The following is a 20,194-nucleotide window of genomic DNA, read 5'->3' as shown; positions in this document are numbered from 1 at the left end:
CCAGAGCAAACCGGGTCACTAAAAGAAAATCTGAACTGCTCTATATATAATTTAAAATAATAATTAGCCACCTACTGACACTTACTATCCCAGCTGTCAGAAGACACGAGAGTGATTCAATATAGCTCGAGGGCAGGCTGGGAGATACCTTCAGCACATCTTGGGCAGTACCAGGAATGGATAAATAATAAATAATAAGAACATGAGAAAGAATAATCAGCTTTCCACATGTAAGGAAAAGCAGAGACTTTCACAGTTATGAAATAAATGATGGTACTGAAAAAAAAAAAAAAAGAAGAAGAAAAAGAAACACACCAAAAAAATAGAATAAAATAAAATAAATAAAATAAAATAAAATAAAATAAAATAAAATAAAATAAAATAAAATAAAATAAAATAAAACAAAATAGACTTGCATTACAGTAGGTTGGAAGTTTTCTCTTTTTAATGTGTTCAAAACACAGCTGCTTTGCCTTTGTCCTCTTCAACACCAGCAGACCACTGGGAAGTGGTTGCTTTTCCATTCAGCTCAGTTATTTTTTATTTTTTTAGTGGAAGTACATAGAAATATCCTTGTTACATATTTCCCACCATTGCAAGAAAGCACATTTCACACGCAGAGAGACAGAAACTCTAGAAATTTCATATATTTTGATGCCAAACATGGATCTTCACGAATAAAACTGTCATTCCTTAAATTGAAGATTTTGGACATTTTTAGGCAGCTTTTTTTTTTTTTTTTCTGTGAGAAATGACAAGTTTTACTCCAGCATATCCCCAGTTTGCAAGACGCTACATGTAGCAGCTTCCCCCCAGTGTATTGCTATTGAAAAACAAATGCCAAATTCCCACCGTTTTGCACGTTGTGCCGATTTCCAGCAGCCCCGCTGGCACGGTGACAGCCGTCACCAAACACAAGTCACTTGATTCACCATTATGGAGAAAGAGAAATGGTGGCAGAGCTCTGGAAATGCACTACATACCTAGATTTATGGGGTATTTCGGAGCCATATCCTGGGTTTGGTGATACTGTACTTTGTACTGGGCTTTTTTCTGCCTGTAGAGCCCCGATTTCAGTTAAGACCACCGCGCAGCATGGGCTGTGTTATCAGATATTTATGGAAGACTCATGACTAACTCTGGGCAAAATGTGGATGGGGAGCTCTGCAGCTGCACCTGTAGATGTGAAAATTCGATCCTGACTTAACAGCTACAGTGGAGGCTGTAATTTATCTTTAAACACACCTTTCTGGCTCTTACAAGGCACTTAATCTACATCTCTTCCCTCTGGCTGCCTAAATCAAGGACACCTGGTCCTTTCTGACTCTTCACACCGTACCCTTCCTGGAAAAAAAAAAAAAAAAAAAGAAAAAAAAAAAACCAGCATACAACTGGGCTGAGAAATACCGAAGACTTTCAGCTATTGTTCCTGGACACCCCGAGACGGCTGAAAGCTCTTAACTAGAGAAACAGACAGCAAAAGGAGACGTGACAGAGCCCAATACCTCCATCACACGCAACCCTGGGGAAAATCTCTCTCTCTACATTTTTGGAGGCTGTGGGCACACTTGCTGCCAGACTGCTTTCCATCTCTCAGAGTTGGCCACCTCTTGCCGTAGCACTTATCTCCATCCACGTTCTGGCACAACGTGGTTCGCACCCTTGCGTGACGGGTCAAGGCGTTTCAGAAACACCATGGACTGATCTCCTATTTGCTTAAAGAATAAAAATCTGGGGCAAAATGAAAATGAATTAGGATAAACCCTGAGCTGGCCTGAATTCTCCCTGCATGAAAAACCAAACACAAACCTTCCTGATCGGTTCAGCAATACTTGGGGCGGGTGTGTTTATCCTCTATTTTAAAATTACACTATTCTGAGCTTCCTGGATTTAGCTGGGCCCAAAAGCGAAAGTAACATACCAAAATACCCTGAAATAAACTTCTAGGAAGGGTTTTCAGGTCTGGCTAAAACCACACAGCTTTGGAAATTGCCGAAAGCCGTCTGATCTTTTGAGATTTCCATCTCTATTTCCAGCGCACTTACGACGCTTCCAAGCATTTCCCAGCTTATCCTCGCGGCACTTCGCAGCCACTGGAGTCGTGCCCCATCGTTTAGAGAAACCCAAGAGCCTTTCGAGGAAGGAAACGCCGCCCGGCCCGCAGCCTGGCTGCCGGCAAGGGCGAGCCGCCGTGCCGCGAGGCTGCTGCAACCCCGGAGCTGCTCTGCTTCCAGGAAGGGATTTTTAATGGGATGGCAGCGAAGCATGAGAGCGTGTCAGAGAGCAATCCGACAGCCCGGGGAAGCTCTCGCTTGGGCTGGATACCCGCAGGGTAGCTAGGCCCTGGCTGCGGCTTCCCGCAGGCAGGCGCTGGATAAGAGGCAGGCAGCGCCGTCCTCTCCCAAAGCGCTCCGCCGAGAGCTGGCCGGAGGCCCCTTTCCCTTGCCTTCACTCTGCCCAACCGCCTAGAAAAAAGGCTGCTAGTAAAATCCCAGACACTAAAATGCAAAATTTTAGTGATAAAAATAACGGTGACTGAGATGTAAGGGGTCGATGGAGGCTAAGAGCTTTCTAGCAACCCAGGAGTGCACTAAAGGAGGCCGTATAATAAATGTCATGAGCCACAGTCGTTCCTGGGAACAGCGCTGCCCGCAGCATAGCTCCCTGCAGAATTCACTTGCCCCTGTGGTCAGTAAATTAGATGTTCCCATTTTTCAGTTAGTTACAAGCCACCTTAGGATGTTTACCCTCTTCTTTCTCAGCTACAGAGGCATTTCCCAAGCTTTTTCCATCATCTATGTCCAAGGAAGCTCACTGACGAGCTTGGTAGGGGAAGCAGCAGTGCACAAGGCTGTGCAGCAGGCAACAAGCACTGATTCACTTGCAGTTTTTCCCAGCCATTTTCTTTTGAGTTTTAAATTTTGTTTTTCTTGCAAGAAGTGGGGACGCAGTGGCAATCTGGGACAGGTGACAAAACCCATGCCCTAAATCCATTCCTCTCTGTCTGCTTCACTCTTCTCCACCACCTCCAGACCTTCCTTGGCAGAGGGGACTGAGACCAGCTGCCTAGCAGAGGACTTATTTTGTCCCTATGCCATTAAAACCACCCTTGCAGTTTACTACACTCTCTTTAGAGTCCTCTTCATTTCTACAGCACACAAACCTTTGTGTCCAGACCACCGGCGCCACCACCTCCTAGCTGTGCCTATGCTCACCTACAAATACATAAAGGCTGAGACTAAAATGAGCTTTTTTTTCTTGCCCTCCTTAAGAACAAAATCAACTGCTTTTGTGGCGTGGGGTTACATGAAGGAGCTGCATTCTTTCAACCTGCAACAGAGCTGCATACAGCACAGAAAGCATCTCCTCCAGCCACGGTCCAGAGAGTGAATGTCAGTGTGCTGCAGAGCTCTGGCCTGCCAGAGCACACGTCAAATTTCATAGTATCCATCTGCTCCAGTAAAGGCTGAGCTGAAATATTAATTAGGAGATCTGATCCCTTCTCACCAGAAACAATCTGGATTTTATAGCTCAGCCAGAGGCCAGAGAAACAGACAAAGCTCTGTGATACATCCTTTGCTGCTGGTTAAAGGCTTTCAAGGAAACAACCAACTTGGGGGAGAGGACACAGACTGTCAAACACATGGACATCTGGTCTGTTATGTCCACCCTTCGTCTGCCCCAAGCTCAGCCCCCTCCTCCTAAGTGCATGTTCAGAACAGAGAGAGATGAGTCCTCTAACATAAACAGCTATAATATGGCAATAAAGATTAATGAGTAAAACTTGCCATTTTATGTATAATCCGCGGGGATTTACAATCATTAATCTTTATTAGTGTGTAATAACTGTTTAGACAGTAAGGACAGATTCTCAGCTGGACAAAACTGGCCTTTTTCCAGCAAAGCCAATGGAGCAATGCCAGTTTACACCCTCCATGACCCTAGCTCTAAATGAGACCCATCCCCATCTGCAGGAATCATATCGCTAGCAGTATTTCCCCAACAGCGGGAGCAGACCAGTGAAGGCAACTATTTGTCTTTCTCTGTATCTGAAAAAGAGAGCCGCATGAGTCCAGGAAGCTCAACAATAGACATGTCAATAAACATGAGGAAATTCAATGAAAAAGCAACAGCAACAAAAGGAACCCCAAGGAGCAGGGAAGTGGATGATTTTTGAGGCAAGACTATAAGATCTGGTTTGGCAGGAGCATAACTAAGAGGGATGTAGCAATCTTTGGCATGTGAAAGAGTGAAAGCACCAAGACAGGCTCCCAGAGTTCCTCTAAGAGGAACAAGATGGAAGAGAGAAAAAAAAAAAGAGCATCTTGGCTGGCTTTTCTGAGAGAGGAGTTTGGGTTTTGTTTTTAATAAAAAAGAGGTCTATTAAACAAGGGAGCTGGTGGGAACCTTGTCTGAACTACATCAGACCAGCCACTAAAGCAATGCTGCATTGGCCGAGCTGGATTTCCTCTTCCAAAATGTCTAGGAAAGAAGGGAAACGTGCAGGTACATACTTAGCTTCCTGCAAACACGGAGAAGTCCTGGCTAAGGCTGGGAGTGCTGGTGTTCCTGCCCTTGGAACCGGGCACGGCACTGCCACAAGGTGCACCTAACGCTGACCCAGCAGGCACGCAACCACCTCCCTCCACAGCTGCTAAAGAAGCAGGAGCTCAACTTTATATTTTAAGATCCGCTTCTGACCCATCAACTGCCTTCCCCGCCGCACAGGGGAGGCCAGCTGCCTCCAGAACTGATGGTCCCACCTCCACAACAAGTCAGAGATGCCTCCTTCCTTGCCAATAAGACCAACAAACGGCAGGAAAAATGCAGAAATACAGTACGTGGATATCTGTGTAGTTTTGTACACCCAGAAAATCTCCAGAGAGGATGGGCCTTCCACCCACCGCAGCAGCAGGAACCTGGCATTTAAAAACAGTAACCAGCAAATGCCCTCCGATACCTCCATCAAGTTTAGGGACCAGCAGGGTCCCAAAAAGTAGCTTTCAGGCTTGCCACAGTTCAAGGCAAGGCCTCAAACATGCAGGAGGCTCCAGGCACATCAGGAGCTGTAAGGAATTTGCATGTCAGGGGAAAAAAGCGGAACAACATGCCCCTGTGGTCTCCCTCTTCCTGCCATGAGGATGGGCCGTGCATGTCTCCTGCAGCCCCTCAGCTGCTGCTGTGGCTGAGCAGAGAGGAGCAGAGAGGAGCAGAGAGGAGCAGAGAGGAGCAGAGAGGCCCTCGCTGCTCTGCGAACGCCTCGCTGTGCTGGAATTAATTCCCACTGCTGGTCCAGGCCACGGCTCGGTGCTGAGCTCCGGGCAGCTTTCCTCTCCTCTTTGCTCCCTGGTGTGTTTTGGTTTGTTTCAGGTCCATGGCATAAGACCTGCTTCTTTCACACTTTAAATATCCTGACTCAGGACAATCTAACACCCTGCGTGCTGCCCGCAGCGCTGTCGGAAACAAAAAAGCCTTTTGGAAAACAGCTTCAGCTCAGCACCAGGACTGGTCGGGGGGCATGGTGGTTAGGAAGGGCTTGATGTCCCACAGTTCATGCCTGCCGCAGGCCAACCTGTGCTCATGTTATAGTCTAACAAGATTTTGAGCATTGACCAAAGCCTTTTCATCTTTACAGAGCTCACAATCAAAGGAAAGAGAAAAGAGCCTGATTTTTGTCTTGCAACCCAGCATGTTTTCAGCTTTTAAGCACGCAGGAGTCCCTGGCTCTCCTCCCTGCACTGAGGCCACCAGCTCAGGCTTCTCTCTAAGAAAATCCTGGATCAAGCCAAGCTTTGTGTCCACACATGCTACAAGAGAGGCAGAGGCAGAGCCTCCGCGTGGCTCTCCAGCCGTGAGTACCTTCCGCAGCGGTGATCACGCGGATCGCTGCTTTTACTCACACTGGTCATAAGGATTCACACTTGCTCTGGGCTGACGTAAATGACTTTTAAAGGAACAAAGTCATGGAGAATCAAGAGGGAAGTGAAGTGATTTGTTGCATGTTCTATTGTAATGTCATTAAAACAAAGGGATTAGACGGCCCAAGCACTGCAAGAGCAAAAAGCATAAAAGAAAGCACTCAGCATGTAGTGTTGAGGCATGCAGGAATCGTTTTAGAGGGTTACTAGCTGCAGACAACACTGACATTAATTTTCTATTGGAAAACGCTGGTGACATTAATATCTGCTATTAATACTGAACTTTGACAGTATCTCATAAATTCAACCTGTCAATTACAATGGCACTGAAATAAAGGTGCTGTGAGGTCAAGGAGATGCGGTGTCCAAACGAGACTTATATTCCAGGAGAAAAGCAGCAAAAACAATCTTTAACAAAAGCATCAGATCCATATGTAGGAAAACCAAAGGGTGGTTTTAAATGTCATGTTTTTCAAAGCGAGAATTGATGCTGGAACCAACTCTATAAACTGGCTGGCCGGACTTTCAGCTGCAGCTGAGGACAATCAATCAAAACAGCTCTGTGACTCTGAGAAAGTGAGAGAGAGAAAACACATACACACACACCATGGAATATGAGAGGGCAGATTATGAGCCATGCGAGGCCTTTTAAAATTACACTGTGAAGTAAAACATCTTTTGTGTTTCATCCGCAACGAAATGTGACCTGAAAGGTTCTCCTCGACATGAAGTGGAATACGGAGCTCATCGTTACTGAGGCTCAGGCAGGCTCGTGAAGCAAGGGCTGAGGAAGGGGAACCTCCACCCCAAAGCCTGCACGACCCGTGAGCTCTTTGCAGCAAGGAAACTCCTGCACCTTGACCCCTGCGAGCCCGCCTCAATCCACCCGGTTCCGCAGCGGAGGGGCACAAGGATCAATGAATCCTCGGGAGCGATGCAGCCCTGTCCCCTTTGATGCTGGCCCCAGGGCAGAGCAGCACGGGTTTAGGGTTCGCAGTCACCTCTGTGGGCACCACCAGCCACGGCCGTGGCGGTGACGGCGGCAGCCCAGGCACTGGCGGTGTCTGCACCTCTTTGAAGTGGTCGGCATGGCCCTAGTGCTAGTGGTACTGCCGCTCGGGGATCCCTGCTCCAAACACTGCCCTCCTCATTGGCCTTTCCAAGGGGTCGCTTCCCAGGTGGGTGCTCAGGCTAGTCCAGAAGCCCAACCTACTCCAACGGACACCAACGCCGCTAAACTGGGAGAGAAAGGGCAGGATCCCAGGCTGAATTACACCCCGTGCAACTGAAATGTTGCAGGGCAAGGCATGCTTCCAGTTGGGATTTGGCTCCAAGAGCCTGTGCAGAAGTGATGGGTGGGGAAGGGAAGCACGCAGAGGGGCACAAGGCACGCACGCACGCTGCAGCTCAGCCACATGCAGGCACTCTCCTTTGCAGGGCTGTGGGAAGGAGCCACAGGCAAAGGCAAAGGCCTCAGAGCCGAGCAAGGCAGCTGTGCAGGTTTGGCTCAGTCAAACCAGCATCAATCTGGAGCAAGTGGCCTTGCTCCAGACTCACGGCAATGTCTTGCAGCGCACAGTTCCCCCCTTTTCTAGCAAGTAACCGCCTTACCTAAAAGCAGCGTGATACGCTGTCTTCCCCAACCACCCAGGCAGCCCCCGTGCTCCTGCCCTTGGCTCGCAGCTTTTCTCTGAGGACCTGGCCAACAGCAACAAGCTCCTGGTACGGGTGGGCTGTGGTTTCCCTGCGTGGTTTTCCCGGCTGCCGCTCTCACGGGGGACACCTGCAGCCTGTGCCGGAGCCCAGCACTCCCAGCTGCCTTCAGCATCCCAACCAGCGCTGGACACGGCCCAAACCGCACACCGGCACAGGCTCCAGGGGAGCTCGCTAGCACTCCCAAAGTCTACGGGCAAGCACAGAGGGATTGCTGCCGAGGCAGCGCTGAGAGCCCTGGAAACTCGCGCCGAGATATCCCTGCTATGCAGACTGTTGGCCTTTCCCATCTGGAGAAGGAGAGAGGAACACCCTTTTAGACCCAAAGCAGCACATCCCCAGCCCAGGTGACCCCAGACACTGCAACGCTGCTGGGCACAAGGGCAGGTGGGGACCAGCCGCCGCAGCCTCCTCCTGATCTCTGTGCAACTTACTGGACAAGCCTTTTCCCCCCGGGGCTTCGATCCCAGCCAGTCTCCCACAACATCTTCCCACCCCGGACCTCATCACCTGCCTGCTATAGCAGAATAAGTGGCTGGGACACAGGGCAGGGGCTTTCCCCGGGCAGGAGGCTGGCAGAACACCGCAGGCACCAGGCTGGCCGGGCCGTGCTGCCCGGGCTCGGAGCATGGTCTCCGGAGGAGAGGAGACCTCGCGGGACGCCGGGGCCTCCCTGCCTTACAGTGACGCTGCCTCGCACCCCGTGAAGGCAGCTCGAGTAGCTGAGCTGAGATCCTTGTTTATAAATTCTTTTTAAGATGCATGTTAAATATTTTCCACGACACAGACACTTCTCGTCTTTCTCTTCTCCTTTGACACCTTTACCCCAGCAAAGCCCTAGAACTATCGCTTGCTGTGGCCTCATTTAGCATCATCATCGTCACCACACATTCATCCTCATATAAAACAGAAATCTATTCCATCAATGGCAGTGTTTGGAGCAGGGATCCCCGAGCGGCAGTACCACTAGCACTAGGGCCACTTAACATAAATATTAAAATAATGGAAGGGACAAAATATAAATCTACATACAACTTCATGACTACCATAGCACCTATTACCATGACAAAGCAAATTCTGGTTCGGGAGGAAGGGAAGGGGAATAAGGAGAAAGTTAGGAAGAGGGATTTTGACTGTCATTAAATATGTAAATCACTCTTTAAATTTTTTTTGTTGTTTTGTTTTTGTTTTAAGGTTACCAACCTTATTAAAATTCATTTCACTAACCAGCTCGTTCTATGTCACTATGGATACCAAAGAACCCTTTTAAAAACTTCGGCGAGGCGGGGGTTTCTCAGAATAAAAACAAAACAAAACAAAATACGGCTACTTTCTGTTGGTGCTTTCATGACAAGTCCTGCCACGCGCCCCTCCCCTGCACCCACCAGTCCACAGAAGGGCAATTCATATACAAGTCCAGTTCTCAGTCTCCCAGGATGAGTTTGACAAAAGAGGCGACGTCTGTCTCTTTGGATTCGTGCAGGGTGAAGAAAGGATGTTGCTAGGAAAGAAGAGAAGAGAGAAAGAAAAAAAAAAGTTTATTATTCACGACACCGAGGACCAAACCTAACCCCTTTTCAGCCGGTCTTCCAGACAGTGAAAAACACTTTGTCGCTAGCATCATAATACTGGGCTTTCCATGTTTTGCAGCTGCAGGGAGTCTAGGAAGCCCAAGGGGCCACTTCATGGAGGCTGCGGATTCCCTCTAAACCCTGCCCTGGCTGGGAGGGCTGACCTGGGCTGCTCTTGAAGCAACACAAGGTATTAAAAACACTGCATCTTTCTCTGCTATGTCATGCCCTTCAGCCCGAGCTGGCTCGCAGCATTGCGGTACCCTGGGATGAGAAGCGCGGCTCCTGAGACGGCGGTTACCCACCCCACCACGCACCAGCTCCAACAGGAGCAAGGGAAAAAACCTTGCAGGAAGGCTGACTGCAGTGGGTTTTCCCTCAGCTTCCTGCTTTATCTGTGTATTTACCCTCTGGTGACTTATGAGTCTCATTTCTTCCCTGCAATTGCTCATGCTCGCAGCAGGAGATGGCTACTTTACCCCTAACCGCTGCAGAGAGGAAAGCCATCCCGGCTGGAAAGCCATCCGCAGCTGTATGTTTAACTACTTAATCGTGACCAACATGGGAAGACATCCTGCCAGAAAATCTTGCCTACATTTCAGCGCAAATGGAAAAATATGTGAAAGGAGAAAAAAGCCCACAGCCGAATGCCCCCCCCCCAAAAAAAAACTCCTCTCTGCCGGCACCGGTGGCTCCGTTTGCTCCCGGGGGCTGCAACGTATCAGCTGAGATCAGCCAGCTTCCACCTGAAATCACCGAAACACACTTTCCCACACACTGTTTTGGAAGTTAATTACATTTATTTGTATTGAGGGTGTCGGAAAGGGCCAAATAGCAGCTGGGGCTCTGTGGGGCTCACAGGCAAAGCTCTGCTGTGTGTAAAATGCTGTTGTACTTCCCATACGCGGGCCGGGGGAGCTCAGTTTGGTTCCTGACCCTCTCAATTCAAGCCAGATTTTTAAAGATATGTTGTAGTTTACAGGGTTTTTCACAGCTGCCACCCCCCGTCGCTGAGGGTTGGCTATCTCAAAGGTCATTTATAGCAGTGGCCACATGGAGGGAGGAGAGGGGCAAAGAAAAGAGACTTTCCAAGGTGGGCTCGAGCGGAAAGTTATCCGGTGAAGAGAGAGGCAGCTCTGAGCAGCCGGGAAGCAACCCAAAGACACAGCAGCAAGGAAAAGGAAGCACAATTATGTGGGAAATAGAGTTGAAATGGGTTGAGGCAAGGATCCAGACATAATTTAAGGTCTCCCTGGGTCAAACAGTCACGGGAATTGGAGTGTCCTGAATAACTCTCAGAGAAGCGGCCCAAGCGGCCTGCTGTATCATTACCCCAGCGAGATGCCACTGCCTTCACACCCAGCGAATTCACACCCAAAGCAGAGCTACCACAGCCTGGATGCACCCACAAGCGTGACATGAGTGGCAGTGGTGGCCTCCAGCCCTGCCTCTCAGTGAACCCAACCCCTTCGCAATGGCTGAGGCTGGTTATGGCACAAAATGCCCCGTGCTGGGTGGGCACTGCTTGCTCCTGCAACGTGCAGACCACCGGAGAGAAGCCCTGCAGTAGTTTCATGCTCCACTTCACCTGGGGAAGTGGGTTTTTAAATGAAATTAAGCACCGGTATCAGTTTTCCTGATGCTCAAGATAGCATAGCGTCATATTTTCCATGAGAAACCTCAATTCCACAGGAAAGCAAGGGAGCAGCCTTGGTCTAAATGACAAGTCCAATCCAGTACCGCAACTTAATGCCATAAGAGAGAGAGGAGGAGAAAAGAAAAGAAAAAAAAAAAAACACAACAAAACAGCAACCCTCAACCACAGGACCTCACAACATTCATGTCAGCCATAAAATACCACAGCATTGAGATACTCTGGAGAGGTGATCCAAGAACCTAATTCAATAGAAATGCACTCGCTTGCCAATGGGTATTAATGCTGCAACAGACGGAGCTGCTCCGGTGAACCTTTTTGATAAAAGGCCATTTGGCAAACTTCAGAAATATGCTTAAAATATATACGTATTTATTCAATAATAAAAAAAAAAAAAGAAGAAAAAAAAAAGCCATAAACCTCGGGCCTCCCTTTGTCTGAAACCAGTATTTGGGCAAACTGTGTGTAAATCAGATCTATATATAGACTAATTGTATGACAGGGCCCAGCAAGAAATGCCACAGGAATCATTTATTGCTTACAACTCACTTTTGAAAGGTGTGTGGATTTCTAGCACGTCTTGCAGCCAGAGAACACCTTAAACCCTGGTGCTTTCACACCATGGAGGTCCCAACACCTCCAAGCACACAGACTGAGGCAGCGATGAAGCTGACCCCATGGATGGCATCACACACATCCTACAATTATGGGGCAGAAGACACCGATGCCTGAGGATATTCTGCAGCAGTTTCCACCCCTTAACCAGAAGACTCCCTTTAGCAAGCTGTCAACCAGATGACAGTAAAAAAGGGACCAGATTGTTAGGAGCACCAGCTGTTAGGAGCATCAGGATCAACACCAGAAAGTCAGACTAGCCACGAAGCCATGGATATCTGGCAGAAAAATCTCATCTTAGACCCTCTTCTTGCCAGCTCCAGCCTAGAGCTGTGCCTGAGTTTATGCCAGTGTCTGCACTGCTGGAAGTTCATCAGCAGTTAAGTGCATCTGACCTCGACCCCCTGCAGTGCTTTGCATTTCCCCAGTCATGAGTCTTTATCAGCATTTTCTTCCTCAGTTATTCCTCTGTCCTAGGCGTGCTCACAGCAAACAGTCTCTAAGCAGCAGACAAAATTCAATAACCGGAATTATTAGTCACAGACTTGTCTCTGTCCCTAACATCCAGGAATCACCCTGTCCAAAAAGTCTCCTCCGTGGCAATGAAGCTTAGCAGACCACTCAGCTCCTGCAGCCCATGTGGAGCATCCGTGCTGCAAGCATTTGGCTTCAGTGTTTGAAGCCATCACACAAACTCCAGAGGAGGATTTTACCCTTGCTAAGTGATTTTCTGCAGCCTCATTCTTATCCCTTAGCAAATATGTTCACTGTTTTTACAGTTTCTTTTCCCTTGATCTGACTGGAATAGCATTTGATTGACTTGATCTCCAAGAGCATCTCTGTTTTGCAGCACCTTCCCAAGACACTGAAGTGCCAGGATTCTCGTATCTGTTATGAAAATTCAGATGTTGAGTATCCCAAATCACCACTCCCTATTGGAAACCCTGTCTTCAGCATCTCGTGTTCTGAACCAATACATTAAAACATTGTTTAATCCAGGCACACTCACCATAAGCTCTGGGTATGTTGGCCGTTCTTTGGAATTCTTCTTCAAGCTTTAATGAAAAAAAAAAAAAAAAGTTACATTCTTTATAAAATTTAAGCAAGGTTTCAAGTCCTTGTAGAGTGAGTTAAATTACTCATCCACGTTAAGCAAACAGCTTAGGTCTTGAGGACACCCCCAGCCACCACAGCCTGCACACAGGCCCCAGCTGGCACACAGCGCTGGGTACACCAGTGCAGTGAGCACAAGGCCACAGATCCAGGGACACCCTATATACCAGTGTATATACCCTATATACCACTGCCTATTGCTGGGGACCGGGCACAATCGGTCTTTTGGGTACTATCTGGTAGGTCAGCGACTAAAGGAATGGATACAGACTCCAGTTTCTGACTGGGAGAGTTGACCAAGCGGCTCCGAAGCATGTGTACAACGATTTGTTTATCACCGTGCTGTTATCAGTGGGGACGGTTTCATGGGACATCCTTTTTTTCTCCTCTCCTACAACAGATGGCTCTGGAGGGTTGTAGCTGGAAGTTATTTTGGTTTCCCTCCAGCAGAAAATAGTTTTTAAAAGACAGGACGTAATCTCTACTCACTTCCTGACAGTGTATTTAGGGGAAAGACACTTGGAGCAACTTGAAAAGATCTTCACACACGTACACGTCGGTGGCGGGGAAAAGGTGTCACACTGAGCAAAACAAAAGTGAGAACCTCGGTGATGATAAGTCGCTCCTCTGCTGGGATTTGCCGGAGCCCAGAGGAAGCGGAGGACACACACTGAATAGATATTTCCTGCTTGCTGTGTGTAGCGGGCTCGTGTTTAGTGTCATGTTGTGAATGAACAGAGGAACCTAGTAACGATACGTGCCAATATTGCCGAACTGGAGGTACGGGATGTGTCACATCCTCTGAGCTCAAAAGTAGCCCAAGCTGAGATGCTAAGGTGAATTTTAAGCTTGGGCATGTCCAGAAGCAGGATTTGGATATAATCCTCTTAATTTAGAACCTCTACAAACAAAACCTTTTTTCCGAGGTTATTAATACCAGGAAATTTGGTGACAAATTACTGAAATTCATGTAAATTTTCCGGAACAAAGCGCCATATTAGATCTGATGCTAGCTCAGACAGGTCACTGCAGCTTCACTGCCCCAGACAGCAGATGGTGTGTTCACCCTGCGACCTCTTGAATTGCAGCTAGCCTTGATACACTGTCTTAACGTGACCTGGTTTGGTGTCAGAAGAAATTCTCAGACTCTGACACCACAAAACTAGTGCAACATGCAGCCAAAGCTCGCTCCTCTGATTCCATGCAACTCCATTGGTATTTAGGGGTCTTCAGTAATCCTAGATGACAGAGTTTGCACAGAGAGAATCTGCCATGTACCCTCCAAAGCATGAGTTTTCAAGATACGAGTGCTGCTCAGTAGGGTCATGCTTCTCACTGCAACCACCATGAACAGCTGTGGCTATCTTAATCCTAAATCAACCCAAGGCAATAGCTGCAAGACACTGCGTCTGCAAAAGCAAACTATGCCTCTGTTCAGTGGGGAACAACAGAGTGCCTGGCACAAACAGGCAAGTCTGCAATAACAAGCAGTGAGCCAGCAGCACAGGAGAAAGGCAGCTGGTCCAAAATCTCAGCGTGGGCCTTGCAAAAATGGTGGGCATTATGTGAGATGGTTTTTCCAAGCCAGCTCCCACCTCTGACAGACACAGAGCAGTGTGGGCATGTGCAGGTATTCCCCAGCACGAAGCGGTAGAGAGGCGTGCAGCTAAATCCAGGGACCTCGAAAACATGTTTGGACAAGACTCCAAAGAATCTGAGCGTCGGTACTTAAAGTCCCTGGGCAGGAGTGGCTGATAATCCCCTTCCTGGGTCACAGCAGAGCCGGCCGGACTCCAGGCCCTGACACTGGCAGCTCGGGAACAGTCTCACATTTCTGTATTTGTCGATCTGCCGTCCTTTCTTGGCTACCCTGCAAACCACCATCCACCTGCCAACTTGGCAAGCCGCAGATGGCACTGCAGCGCCTGGAAAATAAAAACGCCTCCCAGGCGGTTTCCAGGGAAGCTGGAGGGAGAAGCAGTCAGGAGCCGCGGGGCTGCTGCCAGCTCTCTTTGAACCATATGATGAGGGCAGCTGCGAGTCTCCTCGGGTGCTGGGAGAGCCTGCGCTTTCATGCAGCACTCCCAGCCTCCAGACAGCGCGCATCTGCTCCAACCCTTTTCCTACGACGCAGCCAAATTCTCCCGCTGCTTCCAGCTCCGAGTCCCAGAGAGAGCGGAGCAGCAGCCGGAGGGCCCGGCAGCGGGACAGCCGCAGTCGGGGCCATCGCGGGGCGAGCTCTGCGCCGGGCCTGCCCTCAGAGCTGCGTCCCCCAGGAGCGGGGTGGCACAAGGGGCTGCTCAGGGCCCAGGTGCTGGAGGATGTGGCCATTCCTGAGCCTTGCTCAGCTTCCCCACCCTGCCACAAACAGGCCGTGATATTCATATGGGGACGACTGGCTGAGATATCCTTCTTATTCACTTCTTCCTGTACGTCCCCCAAATCACCGAGTCTGGGCCTCAAGCAGAGAAGGCCAGCCATCGCTGGCCACCACACGAAGGCCCAGCCATTGCCCTGAGGGGTGGTTGCTTCACAAATATCAGGCTGTCCCAACTACTGTGGGGGACAACTGTGGGGATAGGGACATTGTTGTGGGAGGCCACCGGCACCTGCCCTCCTCATCATCAGATGGCCAGGGCCAGAAGGGCCAGGTCCAGCTGGGCCAGGGCAGCAGGGACGGGGGAGGTTTACCATTGCGAGGTAAAATCGACGAACTCCGACGAAAACTTGTCTGCCGGGAGCTGCGGCGATGGCTCCTCCACCACCTGCTTGAGCTGCTGGAAGGGCGTCCCCCAGGAGTCGTAGGGAAAGCGCAGGATGGCCAGCTCGATCTGGGGAGACAGCACCCATGCTTCAGTCCCGGGGGACAGACACCCCAGGACTCACCTTGCCACTCCACGGGATTTTGGCACCCAAAATGTTTACCCACCCACGTGTGTGGTATTTTTGGGCCCTGCACAAACACGTGGCATTTCCTCACCCCACCAGGCCACAGTGTCTTGCAGGAAACCTTTTGTGTTTAACCTCCCCCAGCAAACAGGGCAGGCCTGAGGACGCCCAGCAGCCTCCATGTCCAATCCTCCCTGCTGCCCTCCTGTTGGATATCACTGGGGAGAGGTTAGAAGTTTAAAAAAATACATATTGCAAAGGGTCACTGTGCTATAAAATGGCAAGCAGATGGATTCCCCCTAAACACTGCTTCTACCGGTGTGTGGGACATGCCACCGATGCCCCCTCCTCTGACAGGGACTGTGCTAAGTGCGACTTGTTGGGATGTTTTTTCAGGTTTGAAATCCAACCTGCTCCACAGACAGACGCGCGGTGCCGGATGCCCTCGCCTTAGCCCATGCTGCCATCTCCCGGCAGCCTGTGGCCACCACAGCGGGGCTGTCGCCAGCAGGGTGGCAGCCCCAGGGACAGCCGCAGACAGAGCCTCGGGGGTGTCCCAAGGGTGGGACATCCTTGGAGACCAGTCCTGCCACGCCGACACAACAAAGCCAGCAAGGCAGCTCCGTCCGCCTTCCCCTCAACCCCGCAATAAGCTCGCTGGTAGCTGCAGAGCTGTGTGCCCCTTCCAACCCTGACACCTTCCCAGGGAACCAGTACCACCGGTGCCAGGGTGCTACGGGGAGGAAAACGAATCCACAAACCACACCCAACACCCCAACAACACTGCCAGCCCCCAGACTGCCCTACCATTGTGATCCCCAGGCTCCAGATATCAGATTTGACGCTGTACCCCTTCTGGTTCAGCTCCGGGTTAATTCTTTCAGGCTGTGAAGAGACACAAGGACAGTTAAGGACCAGGGATGGACCCAGTGTGATGCCTGCACCCAGGGCTCACCAGCCTCAGAGGGGTCTTTCATGGGTGTCAGGCCAGGGCCGCTTAGCCCATGCTGCCAGCTCCTTCCCTTGGCCATCTTGGCATCAGATCGAGCCTACATCCTTGCCAGTAAGGGCAGACAGTGAAATAGGTCACCAGAAGGAGATGGCACCCGCACCGGGTTTGTGGTGGTGCAGCTGACCCAGCACATCAGGCAAGAAGGAGGTGACAAGCCTTGAATCTCCAGGACCGTGTTCACCCCGTGCGACTACTTCGCAGAGAGCAAGTCCAAAGGAGTGTTTTTCTCCCAGAAAGAAAACCCTGTTGTCCCCACAAGGCAAACAGCAAAAGTTCAACACGGAGTAATTACAAAGCCTTTCCCAAGGTCACAGGGAGGAGATAAGGCAGCAGAAAGCCGTGCCCAGGAGACCTGATTTGACCCGTGAGATCCTTCTCCTCCCTCTACCCCTTTACAAGTAACTTCAGGGATACGTCTTACAAAATGAGGCCCCGGGACATGCTGGTGGCTGATCCTTCCCCCTTTAGGATGACCCGACACCCAGGCTCATGTTCCTCTGGCTGCCCTGCAGCAGCTTTCACAAGCGGCTTCTCCGCGGCTCAACTTACAGCCATGTAGGGTTTGCATCCCGCATCCATGGTTTTAGCAACCGAGTCAACGAGGTAACCGCTAATTCCAAAATCGCACATTTTCACCTGCCCCTGTGTATTGATCAACACGTTAGAGGGCTTTACATCTGCAAGAAGGAACACATACCACAGTCACTGTCATGCATGGGCGGCTGCGCCAAGCCAAAAAAAGCCAAAGAGCTTCCTATCAGCAGAGGGCACCAAAGGTGCCCATGCAAACCCCGGCGCTCCATATAGGACAGAAACTCGGCCGGTTGTGGCTATTGCAAGTTCAGGTGACTGCCTCGTGGGCCTGTCATATGTCCTGCAACTGTCCTTTCACTTGTAGGCTCCCCTCGTTGATTTGGGGGGTGGGAGGTAACCCGGCGTGTAGCCACCATGTCCTGGCGAGCTGGGGATGGCCATGGCCATCAGAGTGCTCACAAGGAACAGCTTGGCAGAGCTGGGGCCATCTCCTGGGGACATCTGAAAGCCTGAAGCACCGGTGAGTCCCCAGCTGAAGCTGCTCTCTTGCCAGCACAAGGAAAAAAAAACATGGGGAAAAGGATAAAAGATGGGCAGGAAAGGGCGAAGAGCCGTGAGGATTGCAGTGGAAGAAGGGAGCAGGAAACTGAGACAAGGATCAAGATTTCAGAAGTGGCCTCTAATTTTAAGGATACCAAGCTTGAAGGCAATGAGAACAGCAGCAGGCGTGTGGGTGCTCCACACCTTATGGAAATCAGTCCAGTGTCTCATCTATTTATTACTGCCAGATTTATCTGCTTCCCATCACGGCCTTATAATCCCTGGTGCATTCGCATTTGCATCATTCTCATGAAGGCGGTTATAATCACCATCAGCAAGGGAAATTAAGGTACAGAAAGAAGTCAGAAGTGATATCTGCCAGAGCATACAGGGGCTTCCTGGCTAGGCTACTCCCAGATGAAATGTCAGCACAAAGCCCATTTGCTGAGCTATTTAAATGCCCGACACAGGCTACCCTTCTCTCATCTGAGGACTGAGCCTCAAAAGGGAGCAATCCTTCCCCTGTTGACACCCAGAAATAAGAGGTCACTTCTGCAAGAAGGCCATCTACCTACATGTGATAAAGGATTAATTATAAGTGCTGAAACACCATCTGAGGGAGACCAGAAGCTGTTTTTGAGTCCTGCTCTTTAGCACTGGGTGGTTTACAGTTCATTAACATCTACTCTTTAATCAGCGCTTTGCAATCAAGTGCTTCAGGTATCTGAGATCCTCAACCATCTGTTATTATCCTGAAATAAGACAATTTTCAGTGGAAATCAAAGAAGCAAACAGAAATTCAGAAGCTGAGCAGCATTTTCCACCCACTGCAAATGACACAGAAGGCAGGAACTCAGTCCCCAGCCACGTGCAGGACCTACAGCACATGACAGCCTGCTGGAGCTGACCTCTGTTCACTTCGGACACTCCTTCCCCCCACAGCCACACTCCGGAGAGGGCTTTTTCCTCCTCATAACAAACTGAAAATAATCCTTTAGAAATAAAGGTACCAAGCAGCAACACTGCAATGTGTTTTTCTGAGCGTGTTCATGGCGTATTTGAGATCCAAAATGGGAAAAATGCCGGAAGAGTTTAAGGAGGGTATTCAAGACTACGTTTGAAGCTGTTTTCGGTATTGAACCATTCTGCCCCGCCAGCATTTGGGGAAGCCCACAGAAGGGGCTGCGGATAGTTAGATCCCTGCCAGCAAGGAAATGCCTCCCACTGCACACCAGCATGGAGCTGCTGAGCTCCAGGAGAAGCCTGCACAAAGCCTGAGCGCACCAAAGTCAGAAGGGAAAGTCTGTTTTAATTTTGCAGAGGTGTTGAAGCACACCATGGATTTAGACCATGGATTAGGGAAATGTAATGCAAGGGAAACTGCCCTTTTCTGCCAACACCATCAGGCTGGAGCCCACTTCTCCTCCACTCCAGCTCCAGCATGGAGTCAGCAGCCTTCTGCCATGGCTTTTGCTGGTCGTGGGACACTGGGGAATATTTTTGCTGTCCAAGGCTGATTCTATATGGGCGGATTTTATATGGGAGCCCTGTGCCTGGCTGCAAGGTCAGCCCTTGCGAGACTGACACCACGGAGCATGGGACGGACAGACACCGGCACGGCCACGGCTGCGTGCCTGGCTCTTACCTCTGTGGATGACGGAGAGCTTACTGTGTAGATGTTCTAGTGCTTTTACGATCTGAAAGAACAAACCTAGAGTGAATCACAGCTGGCAGCACCGCAACGGGGAGGGAACACTCACTGGCTTCACCCCCCATCCTCATGGACCTGCTCAGAGGGGAGGAACTACGTGCGTCCTGCACCCCGAGGTGACAGCGGGTCCCCAGGGATCTCCAAGGGCACCAGGACCCGACTGAGAAGGCAAAGGAGCTGCAGGGACCTCCCCACATCTCACACAGTGCCGCCTCTCAATTACAGGGTGTACAGGCACATTTGGGGGTATTTATGGCTTATAAATAGCATCACCCCAAACCAAAAACTAGAAGCCACCTAGGAATGTCCACATGGGCTGGCCCGTGGACCATGCTCCTCCTAGCACAAATACTGCTGGGAGGCTGGGTCATGCAGGACCTGGCTTAGAAAAGAAACACCCTTTTTCTTCCCCCCTCGCCCCGCTAATACTCACAGAGACAGCTATTTTCCCTAAGATGTCCTCAGGAATCGTCAGGCCTTTGTCAATGACGTGTTTGTAGAACTTGTCCAGTGAGGTATCCATCAGCTCCATGCAGATCCACACGTCTCCCTGGAGGATAAAGAAAGCAAACATCTGCCCACTGGAACGGACCATCCTTGCCTTTCATGTACAAACGTCTGCTTTGGCACTTGCCCTTTGCTGGCCTGTTTGCTTCTTCCCTGTCTTGTAAAAGTTATTCAGCAAAACTCTACTGGGCTTTCTCTTTCCCTCCTCCCCAGCTGGAATTAAGTGCTGTCCACCTTCCCTACCACTTAGAGTGCATTTTCTGCTGTCTCATCCCAAAGCAGAGTCCTGGTGATTTAGGAGTCCTGAAAGTTATCAGGACTGAGGTTCCTACGTGCTCAGGTCCCTCAGCAAACGCTCAGCCAGGAAAAGTTCAGCTCTGCAGGGCTGGGCTTAAACCTCTTCAATAAATCGTGCTC

General features: G+C 50.1%; 1 protein-coding gene across 2 annotated transcripts in view; it reads right to left on the bottom strand.

The window, feature by feature from the left end:
• The window catches only part of MAP2K6 (mitogen-activated protein kinase kinase 6), a 55,762-nt gene that overhangs the window by 7,694 nt on the left and 27,874 nt on the right, over window positions 1–20,194 (bottom strand). For both annotated transcript variants that reach the window (XR_014574094.1, XM_083805736.1), the window contains exons 6-12: window positions 19,704–19,820; window positions 19,205–19,256; window positions 17,035–17,162; window positions 16,281–16,358; window positions 15,276–15,415; window positions 12,481–12,526; window positions 9,017–9,132 (exon numbers count right to left, since the gene is read on the bottom strand). Coding sequence is in view for 1 of the 2 variants with exons in the window: in XM_083805736.1 (XP_083661862.1) it covers window positions 9,055–9,132; window positions 12,481–12,526; window positions 15,276–15,415; window positions 16,281–16,358; window positions 17,035–17,162; window positions 19,205–19,256; window positions 19,704–19,820 (639 nt within the window). In the remaining variant the exon portion in view is untranslated. The remainder of the gene's footprint in view (window positions 1–9,016; window positions 9,133–12,480; window positions 12,527–15,275; window positions 15,416–16,280; window positions 16,359–17,034; window positions 17,163–19,204; window positions 19,257–19,703; window positions 19,821–20,194) is intronic.

Source organism: Anser anser (genome assembly GCF_964211835.1).
Source record: "Anser anser genome assembly, chromosome: 19".
Taxonomy (NCBI): Eukaryota; Metazoa; Chordata; class Aves; order Anseriformes; family Anatidae; genus Anser; species Anser anser.
This window is presented reverse-complemented; position numbering and strand designations above follow the sequence as displayed.